Source organism: Paralichthys olivaceus, chromosome 17 (assembly GCF_024713975.1).
Source record: "Paralichthys olivaceus isolate ysfri-2021 chromosome 17, ASM2471397v2, whole genome shotgun sequence".
In the NCBI taxonomy this organism is placed as follows: domain Eukaryota; kingdom Metazoa; phylum Chordata; class Actinopteri; order Pleuronectiformes; family Paralichthyidae; genus Paralichthys; species Paralichthys olivaceus.
This window is the reverse complement of record NC_091109.1, coordinates 9,919,851-9,940,111: the sequence shown is the minus strand read 5'-3', so window position 1 is coordinate 9,940,111 and position 20,261 is coordinate 9,919,851. Positions and strand designations below refer to the sequence as shown.

The window sequence follows — 20,261 nt, the reverse complement described above, 5'->3', positions numbered from 1 at the left end:
TATTTTTTTATTTTTTTAATATTTTTAATGGAGAAGCTGTACAACTGTCTTCAGTGCCTTTTGTGTTTGTTTACATCAGTTTCTGAGGAACTTCTTCCACAAAAGATGCAGGGAATATACCAGTGTTCCCATTGCATTGTCCTTCCAACCAATCCTGGTTAACTGAAGAAAAAGAAGATATGGATAATGATTGATATGATTCATATGTCTTGATCAAACTTAAATGATTTCTCAATATTCAGTATGTATATGGCCTAGATAACTGATTTTCACCTTTGGAGAGCAATGTGATTGTATCCCCTTGATGAAAATTGAGATCCTCTGGATTAGATGACTCATAGGAATGAAGTGCCACAAAGTGGATGTCATTGCTTGGCTTTCCATCAGTTTGCTGGAACTGAAACACACACACATACACACATTTGTCATCAGTCATTTCTGGTCAATTTAATCATAAACTCAAGATGAGACTAGTAATCTTAGTTTAAACTGGTTATACATTTTTTTTTCAATATGGTTCTACTTAAACTTCCTTCAGAAAGTGGCCAAAACATAAACATTAGTTCTCTGCTGTTCTCAGTGCAGAATGAATCAGGATCTTTTATAATAATAATACAACTTCATTTGTATAGCACTTCTAAACAAAATATGTGATTTGTAGGACTGAAACAAAACAAGACAAAACAGGAAACAAAGAAAGTCAATATTAAAAAACATTTTGTTAAAACCAAAAATTAAAGGCTTTCCGATAGAAATACACTTTTGTCACATCACAGGTAAAATGTTTATGTGTAGATGAAATCATGTGCGTTTCTCCTGTAGTGCTGTACCACAGTTTTAGAACTGAACTGCAGGACCGTTACATAGGATGAAACATCTGTTGTGAGGCTGCTCAGATGATAGTGCAGAATGAAGACTTCATTAGGAAAATTCTCAGGTAATGCTTGAAGACTCAGTAAATGTTAAAAGCAGGTTTGATTCATAAATATTGCTATTATCTTAATCCCCATTGCAGAAAACTGAAGTATCTCCCAGAACAACTGTACCTTACCATTTCTTACCTCCTTGTTGTGACACCACAAGGTGATGCGCCTACCATTGGCACGACTCCACAAACTTTCCATTTCTGTGTCGGCACTAATTAGACTTTGTTCATCGGCGTCGGAGGTCAAACTATGTCAAATAAAAGAATTGAATTTTGAACTTGGCAGTGACACAATACACTGGTTAAACTTGAATATGTTTTTTTATTTGCAGTGTACCTCAAGGAGACTGCAGTAGAGGGGAGATTCAGTTTCTTACAGATTTTCTCCATCAGTATGACAGAGTGAGACCCAGGGGGTACAGAGACTGCAAAGTTGAATTTAAAATGGACTTTGACAATGTATGAATCATCAGGAGACTGAGCATCCTGGAAAATATGAACAGACAAATTGTCAGATTGTGAAAAAGGAAAATCAATCTTTAACTGCTGTTGTTGGAACATTTTGTGGCTCATAGGTCGGACTGGACAAATCAGGTATTTGACTCAACATACCTTACATTGTCTGTCTCTGCTGCTGTTTTCACTTGCAGTAAGACCTGGAATATGGAGAGGAAAAATAAAAAGGTTTTTTTCATGTATTGGGTCAAATACAATTTGCGAATGTGTTTTGTGCTAACATGTTACCTATACTGATAGGGTTGGTCAAAGGCAATGTCATATAGTGTCAATTACAGAAGCTCAGTTATTGTATCACATTTAAGAAAGAAAAGCCTTATTTACCTTGTTTTCTTTCAGGTCTGGTTGGAGGTTCTCGACTTGGAGTTTTACGTATTCCCTGTCCATGGTTAATCCCGTCCAAACAATGCCATTCAAAAAGTAAATAAATAAAGATGCTATATTCAGAAAACATCCATTGTTTTAATTTGGACATGAGCTGGTAACCTGCACCATACTACAAAACTTAAACAAAAAACACACGTCCCCACACGCTGTTTGCCATTTCAGAAATCAGCACATTAGGATTAGAAATTAGGGAAACGACGACCAGTGATTTTTTACTTAACAGACATTTTAAAAGTCTCTGAGCTAAATGTTGGAAGATTAAATTGATTCTAAAAATACTAATAAGATACCATCAGAACATAAGATGTTTCATATTTCTGTAATGGCTGTAAAAAAGGTATTAACATTACTTTAGCAGTCAATGAACAGTCTACAAACAGTGGACAAGTTACTTCTCACCTCCTTCTGTTTAGAAGCCAATGAGATTTCCAAACGTTCCAGGTAATTGTAGGGAACAAGTCCCCTCTAGAATTGACAAAAATTGAGGCTTGGAATATGAATAATGTGTTTAATGCACTTTTCATAAAAAGAAAAACATGGTAAATGGATGGTTTCATGGTCCAAATAGGGTGCAGATGTGGTGGTCTTACTCTTTCATTGAAGATCACAGATGCCCAGTTATCAGCACCTTTGTGCAGCACAAACACAATATTGCCTGGCACGACAGCCAACTCGTCACTGGTCTCAGGAACAAACTCAAACAGGACAGTGTGGGGGACTCCTTCCAGAGCCCTGTGAAGACAGGAGATGTCAATCTGCTGATGAGAGAGAGTATGCACACCAAGCTGTCTTTTGGTCTCTTCCTAATATTCACTCAGTGGTTTGGCATTTTACACTGAATAAAGCCTTTTATTAATTGAATTGCCTATTTTTGAATAGTCAATTTTCTGTCATCATCCAATTTTAAATACATTTTGCACCTGTACAGTGTATAAGGGGGTAAAGTTCTTTACACTGCACTGCTCTGTCACAAATCTTGTCACGTAAATTTTTTTTGCTGTCAGTTGTAACTGATTACAGCAAGGCTAAATTACAACGACTAACTACTTTAGCTATGATGCATATTTAGTGAGCATCTTCTAGTCTGTATGGTGAGTCCTGTGAGATGTGGACTGCTAATTGTGGTTCTACCTGAGAACCTCGGGCTCCTTTGGACAAGTTGGTCCATCTTCAACCTGTTGAATTTAAACACCAACACAAAGCATCCAGTCAATATTCCTTTAGACAGTTTGAAATGCATTTGTCCCCAACGTGGTACAACAATGCCATTTTCCAAAAAAGATTTGTAGAACTGTATCTGAAATGGAAGATGCTTTAATTTATTATTTAAGTTACTAAAACAGGTTGAGCATAATTAAATGCCTCAGAATATTTGAAAAGAAGTATTGTATTTTCTGATATATTTAACATAACATGCTGCTGCAAGGCAGATTCATCATTATGGTGTTTACATTAGACCCATGTCACCTGAGGCTGTAGTGGAGCAAACCCAGAGAAGTCATCCTGAGGAACAACAGAGGCAACCACCTAAAGACAATGTAACATTTTAGATATCAAATATATTCATTAAGTAAAAAAGTAGAATATACAGACGGCTGTGTGATTCCACAAGACTGGATGACAGTTTAATAGAATTCATGTAGTAACATCTGTGCAATGCCTTTCTGAACGTCAAGTATTACCTTAGCTTTGCCCAGATAGTCCTTCTTCTCCAGCTCAGCGACATAGTGCTTATTTGGCTTGAACAGAACATTTGATGGGAACTCCACTAGTTTGAAAAGTTTCTGTTTCTGTTGGTAAAATGGCATCACATGTAAAAATCTAATGTAGTGACTGAGCACTGCACTTTACTTATCCTTAACCTGTTTTAGAGTAGAGTTAGGTTGACGAAAATATGTATAAATTAGCAAATGCTCTTGGTTAATGTAGCCCTTTGCCATTTTGATATATAAAATCAAATTTCTTGCAAAAACAGAATTTCTTGTTATGAATCTAATGACATTTAAAGATATTGACAAATTAAAATGTTTAAATTGGTGCGAGGATGATATCTTAATAATGTTGGCCACTTTGTGACTGACCAGTGTCGACTGAAGAGCTCTGTCGATGGCATTGAGCTTAGCCTCTGTTTTGTAATCGAGAGCCTTCACAAGGTTTTCCTGGGCCTTTTCCCAGTTGCCCAGCTGAGCCTCAGCCAGGGCCATATTGTGGAGAACCTGTGACAGGAAACATTGATATTGAATTAGTAGCTTGTCACTATTTTGATCCCTCATGCAGACCACAGAAGAAGAACAACTAGACCAAAATAAAAAATATGCAAACTACGAAATGTATTCCATGTCTGAACTATTTAACAGTGGTAAACAGAAAGTAGGAATAATAATAATTTGTGACATAATAAGGAGGCTTAACAAGAACATATAAAATGTTGCATCTATTAAATACTTACATCACATGCAAATAATTTGTATCTGAGTCCAAGTGCTTTGTAATCTATCAGCTGGTTCCCTCTTAGTTCTTTGAAGGCATAGTGGAAATCACCCAAACTCTCCTCATACCTTTGAGCAGAAATAATACAGTTTATTACTTTTACATTAAATGAAGCACAAAAATGGTAAAAGTGATTAGGAATCACTTCTTCTAATAATAAAACCACACTGTCATAAAATGTTTTAAAATCACTGTTAATTATGACAAGTTTTTTGAGATGAGTGGTGTTACATGCCTCTGCTTTTTGTAAAAGGCGATTCCTCTTTGAAAGAAGGCAACCGCCATATGCTCATCCCTGCGAATGCTGCAATCAAATGCCTGAGAAGAAATTGAGAAAACACTGTGACTTCCTCCTGAAGAGTAGAGAAACTGCAAACTCCACTTCTGCTTTCTAAATGACTTGCACTTTTTTGACAATAAAATACTTTTCGGTTATTATCTCCTACATGCAGACAAAATTTTCCTTTTTAATGAGGAATATTAAGAGAAAATGTTTTTGTTTTAGTGATCATTTTACCATCAATCTGAGACATACCTTTTCAGCAGCATCCAGGTCTTGGTTAAGAAGATGGAGACAGCCTATGTCAAAACAAATTTTGGAGTTGGGTTCTTGGATTGAAAGGAAAATCCTGAACGCTCCAGACAAATCATCTCTGTCAACACAGGTTACGGCCTCATCCCACTGACGAAGAGTGTCGACAAAAGACATAGTGGCTGGCTCAGAGTGCACAGCGCTTCAGAGCAGATTAAGGAAGCTCCATTGATTTGTAGCAGCAAATGAGGAAGTGTGATGACGTAAATGTTGGTACATTCAAATCCAAACCCAACACCAATGCAATGTGAGTGTGTATGTGTGTGTGCACGTGCGCATGTGTGTGTGGTTTTAGGGTTAGAGTTAGAATTAAGTTTAGGCGAAGGTAAGGGTTAAGCATTTTGTTTGGATGTTTAAGGTAGGGTAAGAGGCTGGGGAATGCATTATGCCAATGATTGTCCTCACTAAGATAGATTTATAAACATATATGTTTGTCTTTGTGTCGTCTAGGTAAAACTCATGTTGTGGGGACCTAAATATGTCCCAGTTACATAATGTCTTCTTTATGGGGACAAAAAGCAAGTCCCCATAAAATAAATCATTTGTTTGGCTTAGATTGAAGGGATAATAAAAATTAATTCATCATCTAATCACCACTATGCCGATGGAGGGGTGGGTGAAGTGTCTGAGTCCACAAGACACTTACAAACAAAACACTAGGAGTTTCAGGGATAAACTGTGTTACAGCCAAATGCAGAACTAACTGGGGATTGATTCTGCATTTAAATTAGACTTACAATATTATTTACACCATGTTTTTAGCCTAAATGTCCTGGACTCAATGGACTCAAACACTTCACCCACCCCTCCATTGGTATAATGGTGAGTAGATAATGAGTGAATTTTCACTTTTGGTTGAACCATCTCTTTAAGTGTAGGAATAATAAGGTTTTGTTTAGGCTGTCCACAGTGAATGGAAGTCAATGCAAAGTCCTTGGATAGGTGCACATCTGTGTGTGTGTTTGTTAAAATACAAATTACACCATGAAAACATATCCTTTTTAAATTAAAATGTAAGACAATATGAAGAGTTTAATAACAACGTACGTACACAGAGATAAGGATGAAGTTAATAGTTTTTTATAATCACTTAAAAGCCTTACAACTGCTCAGCAAGTGGTGTTTTATTTTGGAAGAGACTGTTGTTGTTCTGTATTTTGACAGTTTTCAGCATCAGTGCTAAACTTCACAAAGCAAAATGTCCGGTAAATATAAGAAATGTTATCCCATCTGCAAATACCACGCAAACACTGAGCAGTATTGTCTTTTCTCTTGTTTTTTAACTCTCAAAGTAAACAAAGATTTTACTTTAAAAGAACAAATTACGTATTTCCGCTGTCCGTGTTTCTAACTTTCCTAGATGCACCCGTCGCTAGCTAAACAAACATGGCTGTGCTACACTTTCGAACAACGCATCTTAATGATACTTAGGCAGACGACAATGCGACGGTAAACGAGACAGATGCCAAATGTGACGCTATAGATGGAGACTCGGTGCGTTGTGTAGCTGCTTAGCTTAGCCTAGCGTTTTGCGACCGTGTATACGCGCAGTGAGGCCAGTAGCTCCCCCGGTTGGCTAATGCAAGATAGCCAAAATGGACCTTGGAACAATGTTGTACAACAATTTAAAAGAAGTTACGTGGAGCACGACGTCCCTGCCATTAGATCAACTCGTCAGCGCATACAGGCTGCCACAAATTGCCAAGCTGGACAACGGTTAGTAACTTTCTGACACTGGCCAAGTTTCTAGGCTACAACTAGCAGCGGTGGCTAGCAGCTGGTTAGCAGCAAGGGTAAACTCAGCCGTCGTGAAGATTTTCTCTAGTTGTCTTGATGTTTGTCCATAAACATGGTCTAGTTTGTGTTAAATAAAGATAATGTTATTGTGTAGGTCTCATGTACATGTGTGCTGTAGTTATGGAATTAAAACCGATACGTTAGACTAAAAGAAGAATAAGTACATGTTAGGGAACAGCATATAAAGGCATCAGATGACTGTAATTACTGTTGTGAAGATAAATGTCCAGTGTAGTATAACATTTTGTTGCAGTTTGAGTTTCAACCCCCATCTGTTTATTCAATAGACGAGGCTTAAAGATCAAGATGTTTAACATGACAGTGACCCTGCAACCAAACAGACCACTGTAACTTGAGGTTATGGTCACGTTGAGTACAGCAATTGAGCCATTATGACACCAGCAGGGGGTTATCATGTTGGTCTTCATGATCCAGTCCTCTGTCACTCTCCTGAGCAGAACTGTGCTGATGCATTGTGCTTTTAATTGTAGTGCTTGTGTTTTAGAGAGGTATGGATTAGGGCATTAGTCACTGTCCATGGAGGAAAGTGAATTGAGTGCTGTGTAATCCAATGCCAATGATCTGAGTGGTGCATAAAGCGACACTAAGAAAGGAAACAGTCACCATGGCAGTCCTCATACACAATGTTTAATGTTTGGAGCAATCACCATGATCATTATGGTTCATCACCTCCGCCAGGGAGGTTATGTTTTAGTCCCTGTCAGAAACATAAAAAGTGTCAAAAGCATATCAAATTCCCACTGCATATACTGTACCTAAGTTTCATAATAACCTCTTGATATATACTGCCATTTTGCACAATTAAGGCTCACATTTAAAGTCATGAAGTCATGAAATATTGTAAATTTCAACTAATATTTGACACATCTAGTGAGAACAACATAACATTAAAAGAGCTGAAATTAATTAATTAAGTGTTGATGATAATTGATCTAAACAGCTGGTATGACATTTCAGGCAGATTGTATTAAATTGGGCAATGGTAATGGCAGGGGTAGACTTAGAATGGGACTCAGCAGAGTCTATATTTCTTTTATTGAGATGCACAAATGATTCCCTGTTTTCATTCCTGCAGGTCAGTTGGTGGAAGGGCTCAGAGACAATGACTACCTCTTGATTCATTCCTGCCGACAGTGGACGACGATCACCGCTCACAGTCTCGAGGAGGGCCACTATGTCATTGGGCCCAAAATAGAGATCCCAGTACACTATGAAGGTGAGACACATCTACACAGAATCTTCCTAGTTTTGCCCAGTATTGTCTTTTGTTAACATTTATCTGTTTATAAACTATCCTTTTGAAAACTTGTTAAAACTCATTAATATCTCAGAGGGTGTATTTAATTTCAGGGCATGTGAAAAAAGCTACATGAACTCACCTGTAATAATAAATAATTTGTAGAGGTCAATTCACAGCAAAGCCCTCAAACTCTGACGATGGACGATGTAGGTTGCATTGTACTACAGTCAAGTTAATGATGCTTCACTTCTTGCTTGACCCAGTTAGTTGCCATAATATGTATTTTCCTTCTTTCAGGCCAGTTTAAGCTACTGGAGCAGGACAGAGATGTCAAGGAGCCTGTACAGTACTTCAACAGTGTGGAGGAGGTGGCCAAAGCATTCCCTGAGAGAGTGTATGTCATGGAGGAAATCACTTTCAATGTTAAGGTACATTTGATATGTTAATGTGTCTCATTATGGTGGCTTTTGGAGTTTGTTGTATTACTTTACTTGATATTCTGACTATTAACTACTTGAACTCCCAACTCTGACATCAGAGGTATGCCATAAATTGAAATGTCCTGTTAGGACACCTTAAAATGTATTTTCGCTTAGTTTTTTGGGATACATTTTTAGTTTTAACTTCTTTTTTCACTCTTATACAAATTTTGATTTACCAGCCTTATGGTTTATTCTTTTCCATGTCATCTTTGCATAGATGGCTTCGGGGGAATGTAATGAAGACACAGAAGTTTACAACATCACACTGAGCACTGGCGATGAACTAACATTAATGGGCCAAGCTGAGATCCTCTACGCCAAGACCTCCAAAGAAAAATCAAGATTCAACACCATTTTCAAGAAGATCGGGAAGCTTAACTCCATTAGTAAGATTGGTCGAAGTAAGATGCCGTGTTTGATCTGCATGAACCATCGCACCAATGAGAGCATCAGCCTGCCTTTCCAGTGTAAAGGCAGATTCAGCACTTGTAGTCCTCTGGAGCTTCAGATGCAGGACGGTGAGCACATCATCAGGAACATTGTAGAGAAAACTCGTCTCCCAGTCAATGTCACGGTACCCAGCAGTCCACCTCGCAACCAGCATGACCTCCACCTCATCCGTGAGGGCCATCGCTATAAACTGGTCAACATTCAGACAAAGACTGTGGTTGTGTGCTGCATTCTGCGAAGCAACAAAATTATCCCCATCCATTTTCCCTTTCATATGGCCATGCCCAGATTTATTATTCCGGAAGAACTGCTGCAGGGAGAGTTGTGGCTAGATACTATGGTGCATCGCTGGTTCTCCTTCTGCCAGGAGCAGTTTGACATAGACGACTATTCCCGTGCCGTGCGGAATGTGCGGACAGACTGGAACGACGATGGTAAGAGTCCTAAGAAAAGCAGTGGGAATGGTAGTTGCAGTGGAAGTAGTGGAGGCAGCAGTAACTCCAATGGGTGTCCTGGTCACATGCAGATTCCCAGCTCTTTAACGTATGCCCGGGATGAGCTCACCCAGTCCTTCCACAGACTCTCTGTGTGCGTATATGGCAGCAACCTGCATGGAAACAGCGAGGTCAACTTACAGGGCTGTATGACACTATGTGGGGATTGGGCTCTTCTGCCCTCTGATAGTGTTCCTTCAGACTCTGGAGAAAATGAACATTTTTTCCCTGAGCTGCTGGACAGCACAAGCCAACAACCGCCCTTCAACAAGTCAGATGTTCCATATGAGGAGCTGTGGCTGGATCACCTGAGAGGTCAGATCCCAAAACCCTCTTTAAGTGAGGGAATCCGAGGCATCAACAATGGCTGCAGCACAACAGCAGCCCTGTCATACCCAGTCACTTGTCCTCTTGGAGCAATAACCAGTTTGGATGTTGCTCTTACTCCACCACCGGTCCCACCCAAATCTGAAGCTGTGAGTAATATTCTCGAAGTAAGGTTTAAGTCCTGGTTGATTTGTTTGCATCTGTGGTTAACGTGGTTGCAGCCAACGGAGCAACTTCGTCAGAAATATGACAGGGCCATGCGATTTGTCAGTTTACTGCACAATCAAATAAGCTCACATTGTTTTGAAATAGATTTCAGTCAGTAATAACTGCACATGCAATCTGATTTCCTACCACAGACAACAGCAGGCCACAGTAGAGTTGGTTTCTGCTGAAGATCATCTGTGGTGACAATGTTATGTTTTAACTGCATCGGCCTTTGGTCGGGTTTGAGCACAAAAAAGACTCCCTGTTGGGTTCTGGTCAGGCTCAGTTTGTTTTCTCATAGACTCGGTCAGGCTTGGACAGAAAAGTCTGGCTAGAGCTGCATTCTACTACATATGGCTCAGAACCAATAGAAGAAGAAAAGTATTGGGAGGTAACTCAAATCTATTGCGAAGGAACGCAAAAGTGATCCTCAAAAAATTCTCTCAGTGAGCCATTTAGGGCTCCGTACACTTCAGATGTTCAAACTGTAATTCCATACAGCTCTGATGTGTTTACAGTAAGACGTCATGAATAAGATGAAATTGGCAATCTCAATACAGTGCATGAATAGCAAACTTCACCTCTCCCAATATAACTTATATATAGAGAAAGTAAATATGTTGATTTGAGCTGTGTCTAACCCTAAAAAAACATGTTAGTTTTGCTGTCAGTTTCACAGTCAGGTCATTTCCTTTTTAGGTGAAGGAAGAATGTCGTCTTTTGAATGCCCCACCAATCCCTCCACGAAGTTTGAAACAGATGCCATCGGTGCCCATCCTGTCAAAGCCTCGGCAGCAAGAGACTCGATCTCCGAGTCCAACGCTCTCCTATTATTCCTCTGGCCTCCATAACATGTAAGAACTGGAGGCATTTCATAACACTCTGACTTCTGTATATTTCATTTGACTAAAGGCAGGTTACATAAACTCAGAACATTCACTGAATTATTCTAGATCCAGAGGCTGACATATGCTGACATTTCACAGTCAGAGACAACCACTTTCTCTGTTCAGCTTTCCAAATCCACCTCCATGCTTTTGAATTCTTTTCTGTATGGTTAGCTGTGTTGATTAAGTATTTTAATGAGACATTTCAGTGAGGTTCAGAAATAATTTGTCATTATGAAACCTACAGGAAGTTTCCTCTTATACTACTAAATACTATTTTTTACCATCAGAAGTGGAGCATGTGAAGAAGAAGCAGCTGACCCACAAGAGCAAAGCCACGTGTGCTACCCCTGTAACTGGGGTAAATCAAACAGCACTGAGCCAAATGATATGTTGCCCACTGGTAGCCTGTCACTAGATGGGATGTCCTCCAGGTTGTCTTGGCCAAACAATTTCAGTGGAGGAGAATCACACTGCATGGAGGAATTCCTACCAGCTAGCTGTCGGAGTTACTACAGTTACCCCAGGAAGAGATCCCCAAGCACCCCAAAAACCTGTACCTCAAGCCTTGTCGACTTTGATGGCAGAGATCACACACAAAGCAGTAAGGACTTCAGGTTGCAGAACACTTCTCTGAATCAGGTCTGCACAAAATCTTCGAGTTACAATTCAGAGGTGTACAGAGACAAGCCAATAGAAGAATCTAACACCAAGCAGAGCCTCTCTTGTCCCATCTTACCCCCGAGAACGCCAAAATCAAATGCCATAAAGAACTGCACAGACTTACTGCCAGTGTCAGCCTGTGACGCAAAGCAGGAAACTTCAGATTGTTCACTTACTCAACAGGAGCAGAGTACCAAAGAGATATATTCCATCTGTGACTCATTGACTCCCAACTGTTCGTCCATGTCTGCCAGTGCACAGTGGCAGCCTCCGTCCAGTCTGGCTGGCCTCTCCATTGAAGAGGTGTCCAAATCTTTGAGATTCATTGGCCTGCCAGATGACATTGTTTCTCTTTTTGTGTCTGAGAAGATAGATGGGAATTTACTCCTGCAGCTCACTGAGGAGATTTTGTCTGAGGACTTCAAGCTAAGCAAACTACAGGTGAAGAAACTCATGCAGTTCATCAATGGATGGAGACCCAAGATATAACTATAGTATGTGACACTAATGCCTGCTGTAAAGACATGCCTTCAGTATATATGCTATACACACCAAGCCACAAAGATTTTTTTTTGTATAATATGAATTTATTTACTTGTTACTATATTGTGGGGGAGATTGTTGGGTTCCTCTCAACCCACAAAAAAATATGTGACTGCTATTTAATAACTGTATGAAGTCATGTGGCACTTTCATGAAGACATTTTCATGTTTTTCACACACAGCCTACTAGTGTTTAAGTCAGTATGCAAACTCTAAATTTAAATCCAAACACAGATGAGGAGAGGACAGGAAAACATAATTCAGAATCTGCCTGATGACACTGAATGTCTACCAATTTAATGATTTTTAAAAGAGCACAAATCAGAGAATGGGCTGTAGTATGTGTATTTAACAAACTGAAAACTGTTAAACTGTTTATAGATACGTAGTTGCTAATTTGACTGGATTTGATAACATCCACAACATTATCATTTAAAAAAATTTAATTATTATAAGCTTACATCTTGAGCATGTAACTATACAGTTACAATTAGTGATTTTTGATGTATGCACTGTTTTTAGTTGTATGTATGGAATATAGTCTCACAGTTTTCACAACGTGATCAAAAGTTACTGAAAGTGCATTTTTGCATCATAAATCTAAACAGTTGATTTAGCCTATATGCTGCTAAAATGTATTTAAAATTAGAGCTTGACTGATATGAATTATTTTGGGGGGTTGATGCAGATAGTGATATTAGGGAGTAAAAGATTCGTCCAAAGAAATGTGACCTATGAAAAATATTGAATTGATATTTTACAGTTTAACCACATAACATTAGCATTAGTTAAAACTAACATTAGTTAAAATAACTACAAATAGAAAATATTTAGAAAATAAACATGTTTACACTGTACTTAAAAAATTGATGTGTGTATTATACTATTATTCTGTAAAAAAGGTTATGTCAGCAAACAAATGCAGACACTGATATCGATGAATGCCTTAAATTTGTCGGGCTCTAAACATTTACTTGTGCTCTTTTAAAAATCAACTCGTCTAAGCTGATCTTACACAGAATTGCGTCTGCATAAGTAAACTCTTGTTTTACTTATCTACATGGCAAGAAATAGAAAGTGCTGTAACTCAAGGGTTTCTGATTGATGCACAGTTCCTTTGGCAGTTAATTGGGAAAAGTGGGATCGGAGGGCGACCGTAGTAAATAAGAGTTTAATTTCTTATCTTAATAGATGTGTGTTGATTTCTGAAGATAAAACAACAAAGTCAATCAGTTTTAATGTAAGTGGAGCAGGAGCTGTCTGTACATCTCCTATCACTTTACAGTGTTGGTTATCTGTGGTTTTCTCATCTCATTTCAGAAGATTTGTTGCATGCATTTAAACCAACTGGGTTTTGTTTTGTCTATTCTTGGTCTAACATTCTCCACTACAGAACATGTTAAGAGTGAGCCAAATCAAATGATTGTCTCTGAAGAGAAGTTGTTTTTCAACTATTCTCATGCAAGGTCTTATTTGTATTTGATGCCTTTTTATATGAAATCTAATTCATCTACATAACTACTTATTTTTACCTAGAAAAAAAATCTCCAACTTGAGGTTATTAATAACTTAAAATTAATTGTGTCCTTACTCTAAAAACTAACATGCATCATGCACTTTGGTTCATTAATTACTTGCAGTTAGGTCATAAAATATAAACCTATAAAAGAAGAGTGTCTATGTGTCGAGGGAGAGTGAATGCACTACATACTTTTTCATAACTAAAATGGTACGTCTCCAGTGTCCTCATTGTATGTATTACAAGTGTCCTAATGGAAGAAACAAGTAAAAGCTTTTCTGCGCCTTAACCCAGAGACCTTTAAATATATATGTGATATTTCACTTTAGCTTAAAGGTTTTCATTTGACCAGTCTCTCGTCATGAGACTATGCTCTAACATCTCATTTTGAACTGAGGGAATGTTGTCAAGTGTGTATCACAACCCTCAGAGACATGTGAGCTATTAAATTTGATGTGCGATAATGAGAAATAATGGTTTTTATATTTGGTACTTTTTTTTTCTCCTTATAGCCTTGGTTTAGAGTTGATTTATTTATGCAGTTATTTAACATAATAGTAAATATGCACAACAGTTATTCTTCAAACATTTGTGTTAGTGATATATGAAGGTGCCTCAGCAACAGCTGCCCCCCCCCCTTACTATCTGAAGTGGGGTGTTACATATTTTACTTGATATTTTCTTTTTGTATGTAAATGCAAAGTTATTGTAAATTTTGTGATTACTAATGTTAATTATTTTTATTATGAAAAAAGCTTATGTTCAAATTGTGTCAGAATTTTATCCTGAAAAAAAAAAAACTTGGGTTCTACTTGGGTTTATAAATCCTTTGCATTAAAATAACGGTTATGAAGAAAAAAAACCTGCCAGCCTCAATCACATTACATGGACAGTGACCAAAAAAAGATGTTAATAAGCCATGTGTCCAGGTTATTTTTCCGCTTTCTTTGCAACTTAGCCACAGTATCCATATTTTTTCACAGGGAATGTCTCTTGACACTATTATTTTATGGCCGTTAATGTTCTATGCAAGAGCTGTGGTGCTCGAAAGGGACCATGCGGTGGACATTGAACAATGAAGAAACGTGTTAGTGACAGAAAAAGGCAGTGGAGTATTTACTTGTGTTGTAATAACCACAGTCTTAAATTTCAGGAGAAAAACATGCTGGACAAAGGAATTTTTTCATGTCAGTAATTTTACTTGAATAATTCTGAGATGCAAACTGGGAGCACACTAAGACAAAAAGCCTGGGTCGCATTGACACACACTGACACACGCACCACCACCATCCGCAGGCAGTCAATGCTAAAAGGTATTCCAAGTTGGTAATGTCTGACAGCTGTGGACTAAGGATTTGATGAATTATTGCCATTTTAGTGCAAAAAGGAGGGAGGAGGAGAGTATTGGTCAGAAATTTTGAGTTATGAACAGTTTTATCTTTCAACTTAACTCTTGTTTCCCTATAATTGATTGTATATTCTATTAAAAATGGATTAACTAATGTCCGTGTTTCATTTGATCAAATCTACATATGTCAGTGACATGAGACGAGGAATTAGTTTGAGATTGCTCACTTGCACTTTATGCACAATGGAGGGGATCTGACTAAGCGAAACAATGTGTGATGAAAATTTTAGATTAATCAGAACGCTTGTTTAAATCTGGCTTCATAATTGTATATGTAATCATTAAATACAAATTAAACAGGATGAGTTATTTGTGCACTCAGAATTAAACTGAGGGTGGATGATTATGTGGTCGGTCAATGGACAAATAATCTAAAGTTATTAAGTCAACTAAGCCATTTTTTCAACTGGTAATGTTAAACATGAAACAATTTTACTTCCTTGAATGTGACCCTCTGCTTATCGCTCATCTCTTTATTGGATAAACTGATGAACTATTGTAATGGACATTTTTAGATAATTGAAAGATTAATGATGAAAATAATTAAAGTTAATACCTTGCACTGCAGCCCTGCATAGCTCAGATATAAGGTGACATTTTTCTTTAAAGATTTATAGGTTTGTTGATTTGATACAGTCACATTATTAAGTGTTCAGCAAAGATTTGCTGGGATGTAGCAACGGATTGCAGATCAGATCAGAAGCTTTTCAGGAACCAGTAGGTGCTTCATCACTTCTGCTTTAGTGAAGACACACAGCCACTGTTTCCTTCCTGAAAAAAAGCAGAACTGAGGTTACCTTAAAACTGTGAGACACTAACCTGATACTCACAGTTTAATAGGTAACAACCATTTTGCTTTTTCCCTTCAAGTGGTTTAAACTGAAAAAATTAACTTAAAACAAGAGGAAACCACACGGCTTTCCTCTAATATGGCCAAAATGATGATGTCTACACCAACAATTACTCCGATTTATTTAAAAAATGTTTTTATTACAATTCCTAATTCCATCTTTCTTCTAATCTTTTGTTTGTTCAGTATGAGATAATATGTGAATCCTGCCTGACAAAATCTGTCATGACATGAAATCTAAGGTACAAAACAGGAATCATTTGAGATTACAAGAATCTTTAAACACCACAGATTTCCTTTTCTACACATTTTTAGACATTCTAGATATTTGTATGACTCATGTCTATTTAAACAATCAGAACCATGACTCCCAGCCCACCCAAACCCGGCCAAGCACATTTGGGTCCATGGCTTGGTCGAGCAGACAGTCCACCTGCTGCTCTGCTGACAGGCCTGCAGCTGGAAGTTTAGCACGGATGTTGTGCTCTTGAGATCCCAGGGCCACGGACTGCATCCCAGGAAAGGCCGGGTCCTTCTCAAAGCCCAGCTTCAGCTCCTCACTGACAAAATTAACCAACACACAAGTAAAATGCCTTTATCAAAGACCAATTGTGGTTATTGGTATAAGTGAGCATCTGAGGCAGAATTTATATCATGGAGAACAACCCCCTGACATTATAAAGCAATGGAGACGGTATATTGTATATTTTTTATCAGAATTGAGAGCATACTTTAATTGTAACTCATCTTAAACTAAAAAAAACCCATTAATGATGAATTAACATCATGATTTGACGACCTACCTGATTATAGCAGCTGGATTTGCTCCTTCTAGTTTTCCTCTAGCAAAGTTCACCTTCTGTAAGGGATACCAGTTGATTTCTTTGGTGTTTATGTCCTTTGTCCACGAGCCTCCTTTCTTCAGCTGTTTCAGCTCAAAGTTCTGTGTACAAGCGATGAGAAATGCTACTGGTACCACAATTGTTTACTGTATGAGGGAAGGAAAGGTTTAAAACTGAATTCATTTAACACACAGTTAAATGAATCCAACCTTTCTTACAAAATATGAAAATAGAAAAATATACAAATAGCTTGTTTGACTGTTACTTATTTAAAAAAACAACACATTATGAAATAAAATTTTCTTACTGAGACTTTGACATTTTTGTCTTTCCTACTCACTTGTCAAACACTGAAAATATAGTGGAATCTCTGTTGCAGGTGTGAGGGTTACCTTCCAGTCCAGCGATGGCTCCTTGACGAACACATCCATGGTGTTGAGCAGAAGGTCCGGCTCAGCCCTGAAGGCTCGCAGTGAGTGAACCATGACGTTCTGGATCAAGCCAGACTCCTTCAAGGGTTGCATCAGATTGACGAACTGTCTGGTTAGGCGGAAAGGCATGAGCTCCGGCACAGGGAGAAACTGTGAGGACAGAGATTTATTTATATATAGTGTCAATTCACATTTGCACAGCTGAACAGAAAAACATACTTTTGACTGTTGGGATTTATGTTAGATTGATCTGTGTTGGGAGCAGTCTGGATATTTTCCTGCATTGAATCTTAACAGATTTGTGCCTACTTTTTATGGATGGATATTACATGCTACATAGATCATAAAATGATATATTGTATTTATGGTTTGTATGGTGTGTTTCTTCACTGTCCCTTCATTTATAATTATAAAAACAGGTTTATTGCTGTGTGTCTTAACAAAGACTCATAACCGATCACATTGGGCAAGTCATATCCTATTGATTATCTTCCATTTGTTTATCTAAGTTTTTTTAAATAACCGCTCCTAGTTAAAGTAATGTATTATTCTAATGACCTGTGTGGCTGAACCAAATGCGTGACCAAAGTCAATGCCGATCATGCCTCCTGTCTCCATGTTGATCATGTAGTTGGAGAGATGTCGGTCTCCAATGCCCAAAATCCAGTGGCTCACACAAAGCAAAGCGTGAGAGCTGATAAAGTGAGATCGCAGGGAGAGAAAGGCCTCTGGACTGTTACACATCTTCAGAAAAGCTCTCCTAAAAAGTGCAAAAGATAAATAAGGTTTTCTTTCTGCCAATTGTAAACCGTAATGAGCACTTTCATTATCCAGAGAGTCTTGACGTACTTCAACAGATCACTGGGCACATGCTGCAACACTTTCAAAAAGTTGCTCACTGCATCTGCACGCTTTGCTTTCCTGGGAAAGAATAAATATTTTCATGCTCAGGACATATTTGGAAAAAAGTGGTTTCAGATGTGCATAGTAAACTATAATCAACAAAACTGTAATTAATATGTTAATTACGATGTAATTACTGGCTGTAACCAGTGCTTTAGGAAAAAAAACTCATCACTAAAAGACTTACTTGTAAGCGTGACCATACACTGCGATAGCACTCGCATTCGGAGCAAAGCTTGAGAGCCATCTATTGTAGACTTCAGGAGCCCTTAAGAAGAGATCATGCCACAGAATTTATATTAATGATCAGAAAATATAAATCCCATTTATATAGACATTCACATAGATCACACTGATTATTTTCATTAGATTGTTGTTGACATACTTCCAGTGATGGGAAAATATGCACCTTTTTTGGTTTTTAAACAAGTAAATATAAATGAAATAAGGAAAAAAAACACAAAAAAGGAAAAGATGAAATCCCCTGACAGCCGCACTGTATTTTAGTTTTTGTTGAGGCTTGAGGAGCTTTATTTTGAAAAACAAATTTAAAATATTATATGTATAATATATTATATGAATAATACATTTGAAAGTGTTCAAGTTATTAGAGTGTAACATCAATACATTACCTCCCTGCTTTTTGCTGTTCCTCCTCAGTCATTGTGCTTTGCAGGAACTCTTTCAAAGTACATGTATTCTCCATCCATTCAATCAGACCAATTCTGTGAACACATAAAATTCCTGTTGTATCTTATACAATAACAAGAGGAGTGACAGTGTCAGGGCGTGATGCCAATGACTGGCACAAATAAAAGAGACATAGTCAAAGAATAAATATATATATAAAAGTAATTTTGGAAAATCAGGAAACCATGTTGTGTTTTTCATATGGGTTTTTTCCCCACTCTTTATTTAACAGTGAGGTCTTTCAGTTTGAGAGCAGGACTTACTGATTTTACTTCCACAGCAAGTACTTCCCTCACTTCATTTACACACCCAAAACAAGGGCGGCAAACACTACATCTGACATTGTATTGGTTGGGGAATTTTGAAAGACTATTTGCAAAGAAAAAAACTGAGAGCAGAAGTAAAAATCGAAGAGCAGACGAGAACACTGAGTGCAGACGTTACAAACGTGCACAGAAGCAGGTTGAGCGTGAGAAGAGCTGAAGCAAGTCATACTAAACCTGAACTTGAAAATAATTCCTTCTCTCAAAGTCAAAGACCACGCTCATGATTAAAGATAGAAAAAAAATGTCTGTTGATTGTAAAAGTGAAATTGCAATGATAGGAAAATTAGTGTACAAACAAGCCCACTACCTTGTTGATATGGGAATGACTTGATAGGTGCGGAGCCGCAAGCCCCTGCGTGTGCAGGCAGCATCGTAACTCAACAAAATGTTCATGACGCCAAAAAGCTGCTCGATGCGTTGGTCCTGGCGGAGGTCCTCCCCACCCTTCACCAGAAAGGGGTGGTCCAGCTCGTCATCCCCACGGATGATCAGGCGTTTGGGGCGACGGATGGAGGACATCACCTTCACCTGCAGGATAAAAATACACGTGATTACATGCTATTGGACCATTAAAACATTTAAACTGGCTTAGTTTAAAATGAACAAAAAAAAAGCATACCCTTTCATCAAAGCCTGTTATTTTCGCATGATACTCTGGCAAAGGCTTTGTTCGGCCGTCATACTGTCCTAAAAAGAGAGGAAAACATTTTGGGATAAACCAAACACTAACAATTTGCAATATTTCCAGAGCTCAGATTACCATGATTTCAGTGATGTACGTTTTTAATTGAACTACTGACCTGGGATCTCCAGCTCATTGCTGAACAGGTCAGCTTTAAACCCACTGAGCCATGGCGAGTACTCTTTTAGGTTCCCAGGTTCTTTCTGAAATCCACGCATGGATGTCGCCAGCTCCTCCACCTTTTGCACAAAGGACTTGTCTTTCCTCTTCTCAAACAGCTTGATGCCTTTAGCTCCCAGTAGCTTCTCCACATCTTTGGTAAATCTCTTTGAAATCAAAGCAAAACAACTGCAATGAAAAACACAGAAACAAATGACTTGATGTCTCGTTTGCGTCTGTATAGTTAAAGCTTTTGTGTATTAGTTGTGTTACGAGGGGATCATCATTCCTTTCCCTTTATATTGGGGAGTCGATGTGGAGAGGTCCGTTTTGTGTTAGGACACTGCCACAGCTTCAGACACCATTTCTACCTATGAAGGTTGGTGGAACCAGCTTGTTTCATTTTTGAGGATCCAACCATCACCAACAA

At 38.2% G+C, this 20,261-nt stretch overlaps 3 protein-coding genes across 6 annotated transcripts in view; 1 reads left to right on the top strand and 2 right to left on the bottom strand.

The window, feature by feature from the left end:
• Window positions 1-2: 2 nt before the first annotated feature.
• ncf2 (neutrophil cytosolic factor 2) lies at window positions 3-5,120 on the bottom strand. Of its 2 annotated transcripts, none has more exons than XR_002202744.2 (15): window positions 4,854-5,102; window positions 4,554-4,636; window positions 4,278-4,386; window positions 3,910-4,044; window positions 3,511-3,618; window positions 3,296-3,355; window positions 2,960-3,003; window positions 2,419-2,560; window positions 2,228-2,293; window positions 1,766-1,820; window positions 1,538-1,581; window positions 1,263-1,411; window positions 1,052-1,173; window positions 274-397; window positions 3-162 (listed from the first exon to the last, which is right to left on the bottom strand). XR_002202744.2 is itself a non-coding variant. In XM_020087839.2 (15 exons), the coding sequence occupies exons 1-15, from the start codon at window positions 5,025-5,027 to the stop codon at window positions 71-73; spliced, it is 1,497 nt and encodes a 498-aa protein (XP_019943398.2). In that variant the 5' UTR covers window positions 5,028-5,120; the 3' UTR covers window positions 3-70. The 2 variants fall into 2 exon arrangements, 1 of the variants encoding a protein (XP_019943398.2); XM_020087839.2 differs by having other exon boundaries at window positions 1,062-1,173; window positions 4,854-5,120.
• A 980-nt stretch (window positions 5,121-6,100) lies between these two features.
• Window positions 6,101-15,042, top strand: garem (GRB2 associated, regulator of MAPK1). The gene is made up of 6 exons (XM_020087174.2): window positions 6,101-6,626; window positions 7,804-7,944; window positions 8,266-8,396; window positions 8,668-9,870; window positions 10,628-10,782; window positions 11,106-15,042. Exons 1-6 carry the CDS (start codon window positions 6,506-6,508, stop codon window positions 11,965-11,967), a joined length of 2,613 nt encoding a protein of 870 aa, XP_019942733.1. The 5' UTR covers window positions 6,101-6,505; the 3' UTR covers window positions 11,968-15,042.
• An 861-nt stretch (window positions 15,043-15,903) lies between these two features.
• prkdc (protein kinase, DNA-activated, catalytic subunit) overlaps window positions 15,904-20,261 on the bottom strand; it is a 37,747-nt gene continuing 33,389 nt past the window's right edge. For 2 of the 3 annotated variants that reach the window (XM_020087657.2, XM_069513071.1), the window contains exons 77-86: window positions 19,791-19,998; window positions 19,610-19,677; window positions 19,298-19,518; window positions 18,607-18,699; window positions 18,162-18,242; window positions 17,921-17,992; window positions 17,630-17,831; window positions 17,033-17,221; window positions 16,602-16,741; window positions 15,904-16,358 (exon numbers count right to left, since the gene is read on the bottom strand). In XM_020087657.2, coding sequence (XP_019943216.2) covers window positions 16,154-16,358; window positions 16,602-16,741; window positions 17,033-17,221; window positions 17,630-17,831; window positions 17,921-17,992; window positions 18,162-18,242; window positions 18,607-18,699; window positions 19,298-19,518; window positions 19,610-19,677; window positions 19,791-19,998 — 1,479 coding nt within the window. In that variant the 3' untranslated portion in view covers window positions 15,904-16,153. Of the gene's footprint in view, window positions 16,359-16,601; window positions 16,742-17,032; window positions 17,222-17,629; window positions 17,832-17,920; window positions 17,993-18,156; window positions 18,243-18,606; window positions 18,700-19,297; window positions 19,519-19,609; window positions 19,678-19,790; window positions 20,021-20,261 lie in introns of those variants that run through there. The other variant, XR_011239055.1, reaches the window with a different exon arrangement.